This window comes from Eucalyptus grandis, chromosome 4 (assembly GCF_016545825.1).
Source record: "Eucalyptus grandis isolate ANBG69807.140 chromosome 4, ASM1654582v1, whole genome shotgun sequence".
Lineage (NCBI taxonomy): Eukaryota > Viridiplantae > Streptophyta > Magnoliopsida > Myrtales > Myrtaceae > Eucalyptus > Eucalyptus grandis.
This window is the reverse complement of record NC_052615.1, coordinates 38,579,068-38,585,874: the sequence shown is the minus strand read 5'-3', so window position 1 is coordinate 38,585,874 and position 6,807 is coordinate 38,579,068. Positions and strand designations below refer to the sequence as shown.

The window sequence follows — 6,807 nt, the reverse complement described above, 5'->3', positions numbered from 1 at the left end:
GCCTGCCCATTCAGGCAAAAGTCTCAGATCCTGATCAAACTCATCGAAACTCAAGTGCTTTTCTCAGATCCTGATCAAACTCATCAAAACTCAAGTACTTTTTATCTGGAAAAAAAAAGGTACACGAGAAGAACACGTAATGTGGTTGTGGATAAAGAAACATTTAGAGGATGGACCTATTTCCATGGCCTTGCATTATCATCGACAGTCATCACACAAGCAAAACAGGAAAAGGGAAAAAATTGTGGGGCGGGCAGAAATGGGTATCTAGAAGCAGAAGAGACTAAAAAATGAGAGCTATGGAACTTCTAACATAAAAAGATTCATAATCTAAGCTATAGCTAGGAGTTAGGGATGTGCCTAATCCAAGCACTGCTTGCTCTTTGTTCTTTTCATCTTTGCCTTAAACCTCGACTTCGTCATGAGTGTCTGTACTGTATTCACAAAGTTGCCGACTGCCATTATGACCAAGAGCATTCCGCAGAATATGACCTGCCAAAACCAGGTTGCATGTGCTTGATTTCTACAAAAGTTGCCCGTCTATTCCAAAAAGGTTGTGATTGAATGAAGGAAAAGATACCAATCATCACAAGCATCAAATGCATTACGCACCTGCCATTCAGAAGCCATGCCAACAAAAGCAGTTCTGAGCAGCAAAAATCCAACATATGCCTCGAAACCCTGAAGTACAGTTCAGAAGAAGCACGAGTCATTTATTAACAAAAGAATCAGTCCAGTGCACAAGTTCTACTCTTCAACATGATAGCATCATAGTCTCCAGATAATTGTCTTAAGCATACATCCGCCATTTCAGAGAAGGCCCAATGTTCGAGTCAAAAAGCTTTTGTGTGAAAGGTGTGCACTTGTGCACACAGAGAGAGAGAGAGAGAGAGAGAGAGAGAGAGAGAGAGAGAGAGTTGTTGTGGCTATCTGGGATCCATATTGTAACCGCCAACATAGCCCTAGGATAGATCATCCTATCAGTACAGAACTTTCGGGTTCTTAAGCTTGTTTTCCTCCATGCAGGAAGAGTTTCAACATGACATTCCATTCTCAGCTAAATAAACAAATATAGGCTTATAGGTTGTTTAACAATTTATAGCTTTATTGAAATGAACAAAGAGCTGCTATATGCAAAATCCTTTGCTTATCAGATGCATGTCTGACCTGCAAAATGAAAAGTATGGGACACAGAAGCCACAACTGGCCTTCCACACCTGCTGTTTCTCCCCAAACAACGTCCATTCTCTTGGCCTGAATCAATTGTTAAAACATTAGCTTTGGTCCTCAAGATAAAAATTATAGACAAGCAAGTGAAAAATCAAAACACAAAATACTTCGAACAAACAAAATATGATGCAATAGTATACAACCACATAAAGATTATGTTTGTATCTAAGCACCTTTCCCAATGCAATACGAGTATATAGTCTCTGACGTTGGTATCTATTCTGTAGAAGCATCGCCACTCCTTGCAGTATGGCCCATTGTAGGAAAAGTTGCACTCCTCTCTGCAATAAATTCAAACTGATCATCCAAAACTCAGACCAAATTTGAAGCATTTTATAACGAAACAAAATTAACCTGCTTTTGAGAACACTTGGGTTGTCCTTTAATTTCCCATGTCAAGCTGACAAGTGCCATTATCATGGCAAAATAGTGATGGTATATCCACCTGCCAAATAATCTTTCTTAGCCATGCAAAAGGCATACCATTACTAAGCTTATTACACACGTGCCAAGGTTATCCATGCAACCATCACACCGCCATCGAAAGGGGAAAAAGAAAGAGAGCATACCAACACAATTGTGCATGAAAAAGCACATTAGCAGTTACATAGAAGCTAATAGAGAAGCCATTGGGCCAAGAAAAGATTAGACCAAACTATATGTAAGGATACTTCCACTCAATAAAAGAATTTTAAAAAATCAGTATAAGGGTGAGGAAACACAGTAGAAACCGTCATGTTCCAAGTTGAAACTCACAGCAATAAAGAAATTAATCAAGCGATCATGCTTTCTCCTACTAAGTGGGCTAAAAGTTCGTGATCCTTTCACACCACCACATTCTACCTAGAACAAATTCTCCATAAAATTTACATATTCAAGATCAATCCCAAAAATTCCGTCCCTGTATTATTAGGCTTTCCCCCACCCATCCCGCATTTTAAAGATGAATGTGAGATCCCACCTCTGTTATGAGTTTATGAACTTAAGCTTGTCCAGCTATGGTACTCAATATCCTCCAGCATGCATGTTCGACAAAGTCAATGTAGCTCTTCAAAGCCTTGTTATCATTCTTGAACACTTATTGGCATGATCCCATAAAGGGCATAATATAGACTGGAAAGATAACATAGAAGACTCCTTTGACTACTTGTCCCTTATGACAGATTAGCATTTCTTAATACAACAGAAATTACAGGTTTTTTCAAGTAGTGCCAATATATGGCCAAAAGGAACAGTTGGTGCAAATGGCGGCACAAGACAAGAAAATCGCAAACCAGCATAAGAGGATGAACAAAGTTCTTAAAGAAATAGGATCTGACTAGATCTCACAATCAAGGAAGAGCAAATTCGATATTGACTAGGCAAATGAAATCAAGTCAAACATAGCAGTCAAGGGCTTCAAAGATGTGACTGAATATATGGAGGATGGATTTCAAAAACCACAAGCAACACTAGGGATTTCGCTAAAAGGTACTTATGAACTAGCATTTCCGGATATTTGGAAGAATGCTCCATGTCCAGCAGTAAATATAATGCAAGAAAAAGGTTGTGACTCAATTGTGTACAATTTCTTTAGTTCAAAAAAGGAGTGAATTCACAATCTTGGATATAGCTGGCAATTACACTTCACGTCTAGATGAATATGCTTGGCCTCTCCCCAACCTTTTCCCTTATATTAGTGAAACTCGTAAAGCTTAGCTACCATTGGACTAGCGGAACATGTTTCTACATATACTTCAGTGTATGTCTACACCACGAAAAGTCAATGAAACTAAGAAATGAAATCTTATTTCCAGTTAACTTTACAAGATCTCTTAAGTTGCGTATTTTAGCATAGATGCATGCAGTGACACTGCATGAGAAAAGATACAAACCAGTGACCTCCATTCAGAGACTTCAGAAAAAAAAAAAAGTACAACTCAGATACTACAAATTGATATGCCAACAAAGGTTGTGTTTGCTTCACGGAAAACTCAAGATTTGGAAAACATTTTCCGATGAATATCACTTAAAAAAATTTAGTCGACAGAAAATATTTTCATTATCAATAACAATTTATGCCAAATTATTTTCATGTATGATGATAATATTTTTCATTCATTCATTCATTTTTTGAAAAATATAACCAATTATTTTTTGGAAAATGTTTTTCAAATCTTGAATTTTCCATGAAATAAACGCACCCAAAGTTTCAGACGCTTTCGCCAGACCATATCAAAGGTTCAAGCAAGCACACTGGGTGCTGTGCCTGTGGTATGATTTCATGGCACAGAATTTCAAAAGCTACTATTTTGTTATGGTTTCTAAACTTAACACTCTTAACATTAAGTGTCAGGATTCACTAGCTCCGTTGAACGTATCTTCTTGAAGGTGGCCTGGGGAGAAAATTCACATTGACACCCATGATGTAGGTAGAGCCAGATGACCTTCTTAATTTTCTTGGGATCACACATGCATTCTAATAAGTCAGGTTTCATATGCCAGTCATTATTCTACTTTCAATTCAGCACAAAAACCCTATTCATGGTTGAAAGTGTTGGTGTGTCCAAATTCTACACAAAATGCAAAATAACTTATGTATTTTCACACATAGTGACTTATGCATATACTACATGCCAGCTTCCTTGCATTCTTTTCACCCCAGTAATCTTAGTTGTAGTTCAAATTCTTGCATATAGAGTACTGGTGCATCTACATACTCATGAGCGAGAGAAGAACCTCCAAAAAGACGAAATTGACTTTTAATGTCTGGAGGTAGTCACATAATAAATGAATAGTCAAGATCTTTACAAGCAATTGAAAATATTCTAAATTTCACTTTAATCTGAGATTACTTGTAAAATTACTTTCAATTTAGCCAGAGACTGTATGCATAGATTTAGAGAACACTAATTCTCAGGGTCCAACAATAATTTAATTGAGCAGCAGGATCTCATTAACTGCACAAGCAAAATGTCAAGTTCAAGAACCAACTTAAGTTGATTTCAAACAAAATTGATTCCTCCACTTCTTCAAGTTCCAGATACAGCTAAACGTATGAAGATCTCCAATTGCTCAGTAACAGTACAAACTCAGAGACAAACTAAATATGACTGATCATGAAATCTACTAAATTGTTTTAAACTATGCCACTGGAATGTTGGATCTTAGAGAATTAGACTAGTGCCTACGAGCTCAAGTTAGTGAAAACCAACCACATAAGCCGACTAAATTTTGTAGAGGACATCAGGTTTATGAATACAGGTCAGCATAGTGTGTACATGAATTTACTTACCATGGACGAATATCGCTTCCGTTCACTCTCAGTATGTTTTCCCTGAATGCCAAACCAGTGTACAGGACCAAAAGCCATGCCTAAGTCATATGCTCAAGTTAAAAGAAAGTACAAATATTCCGCTGCTACAGACATTGACAGAAACTTCATATCAGCATGGAAATGCTACCAAGGGATACCTGGTATAACTGAACTGGAAATGCTGGAAGGCAGCCATCCCAAATCCGAGATCTCAATACGAGTAGGATTGCTGGGAACAGAAGAAAAAGGAGGGCAGTTCTATCCTGCTCCAAGGAAACAGTATAAGTTCTGGTTCCAAATATGAGTTCCTTCACATTCGCTTCAGATGTAATTCATATACACTATGTGAGGACCATACACCCGTGCAGTAGGATAAAGCTTAGCATGTTATAGGCACAACCCCAATGAAGGATAGACCTTACAAGATTTTCAAGATAACACTGTTTTAGTGAGCTTTCCAAGAAACTTAATAAATTTTACAGGGAAAGGGAATCTGGGAACGTAGAATGCATCATGATTCAAGAATCTTACCTACACAACAAAAGAATTACATATATTTTATAGTTGACATTACCTCAGTCATCATAGGATGAAAATTACAAAGGAGTCCAATTCTTGCCATCTAATGGCATTACATCCATAGGAAATAATGATAAGAAACAAAAAATGATTAAGTGATATAGAAATTCATCTTGGTCAAATGAGCTGCACGCACATAGCCTTGAACAACAATGACATAATGAGAAGGACAAGAAACGGGGAATATTATGATTTCACCAAATGTGAGGAATCCATTAAGTACCTAGTAGCAGCTTCAAGCTAGAAATTTGATTCGCATACCCAACGTTACTTTGGTAACGTAAATGGCATCACCACCACTGTTGGTACAAGTCAATCATTTCAGCTTCTAAGTTGTGTTGCTAGGGGAAACTTTAAGGGGAAAAAATCCTTGACAAATGCACAGAATGGCATTTCAAGTTTGTCCTTTGCAAGTCAGGAGGAATTCCAATGCAGCCGCATCTAGCTATAAAGCAGGTAAAACTACCTGCAGCCATGTAAGCTGAAATGGCCGTTTGCAAAAAAATAAAATAAAACCAGCAGGACACCATTAGCGGCTTGTTGTTCACAAGACAGGGATTGTTTTATACCTATAACCATTCAAGAGGCCAAAAAAGTGTACATGCACCACAGCAAGGCCAAGACAAAAAAGAAGGGAGGACACATATGTGCAGTCTCATCAATTGCCCAACAGGAGAACAAATTCATAAGAGTCGATAATCGACTCTGTCGAGAAGCATCCTAACGGCACAGCCCACCAAATCACGAGAATTCGTAATCGGTAAACAGGCACATACTCTGTAACTGTTGTACTCCTCCTTAACCTTCAGCTGCACATCTTTCTTAGAGGCACGCACGTTGATTGGCCCCAGAAACATCCGCAGAAACCTCCCTGCGCACCATTATCAATCATAACCACCTTCGCCGACGGATACCAACACAAGCAGGCCTTCAAGCTTCAAAAACTTAAATTTTTTTGCCCCCCTGAAAAGGGGACATTAAGGACGTAGAAGAGCAGACTCACCTTGAGGCTTAGGAGGAAAGAAAGAAGAGGCGTCTCCATCAACCATAATACACCTCGCTCTCTGCAACTCCTCTTCTAGCTGCATGCAACACATTTCCGATCACAACTCCCTCACACACGACGACAGTACTCGCCATAATCAACCGAGAGCGCACAATAATGATTGCACAGGGAGAGAAAGAGAGAGAGAGAGGAGATGCCTTTTCGGCGAGCTTAGGATCCAAGAGCTTGAGATTGAGTTGAGAATCGATAGACGAGCGGAGGCGGCGGAGGGTGGAATCGAGCGCGACGGCGCGCTGCCCGATGAGCTGCTCCTCGCCGGAGGTCCGGGCGTTGAGGGCGGAGGCCATGTCCTGGAGCTCCTTGGCCTGCTCGACGGCGCGGCGCACCTCGTCCCCAATCCTCTTCGCGGATTCCTCCGCCGCCGGCGCCGGTTCCGCTCCGTCCGCCATCGCTAGTCCGTCCGTCCGTCCGGCCGATCGGATCGATGGATGGAATCGCCGCCGACCGAGCCGAGAGGAGGGCGAGGTTTTGGCTTGGGAAGGAGAGGAGAGTGTGATGGTTGGGGTGGGGATTTGAGGAGCTCTGTATATTAGGCTGCTGGCGAGAGGCAGCGAAGGAAGCGGACGCGACTTTTTGGCACACACGACGCGACGTTCGCTTTTTCGGTTCGGGTTGGAGATGAAATTGAGTCGACGCT

General features: G+C 40.4%; 1 protein-coding gene across 1 annotated transcript; it reads right to left on the bottom strand.

Moving 5' to 3' along the window:
* Positions 1-71: 71 nt before the first annotated feature.
* On the bottom strand, positions 72-6,807 carry LOC104442308 (transmembrane protein 120 homolog). Its single transcript, XM_010055692.3, has 10 exons — positions 6,308-6,807; positions 6,108-6,186; positions 5,881-5,975; positions 4,684-4,788; positions 4,505-4,584; positions 1,585-1,675; positions 1,404-1,511; positions 1,168-1,254; positions 613-681; positions 72-492 (listed from the first exon to the last, which is right to left on the bottom strand). Exons 1-10 carry the CDS (start codon positions 6,557-6,559, stop codon positions 361-363), a joined length of 1,098 nt encoding a protein of 365 aa, XP_010053994.1. The 5' UTR covers positions 6,560-6,807; the 3' UTR covers positions 72-360.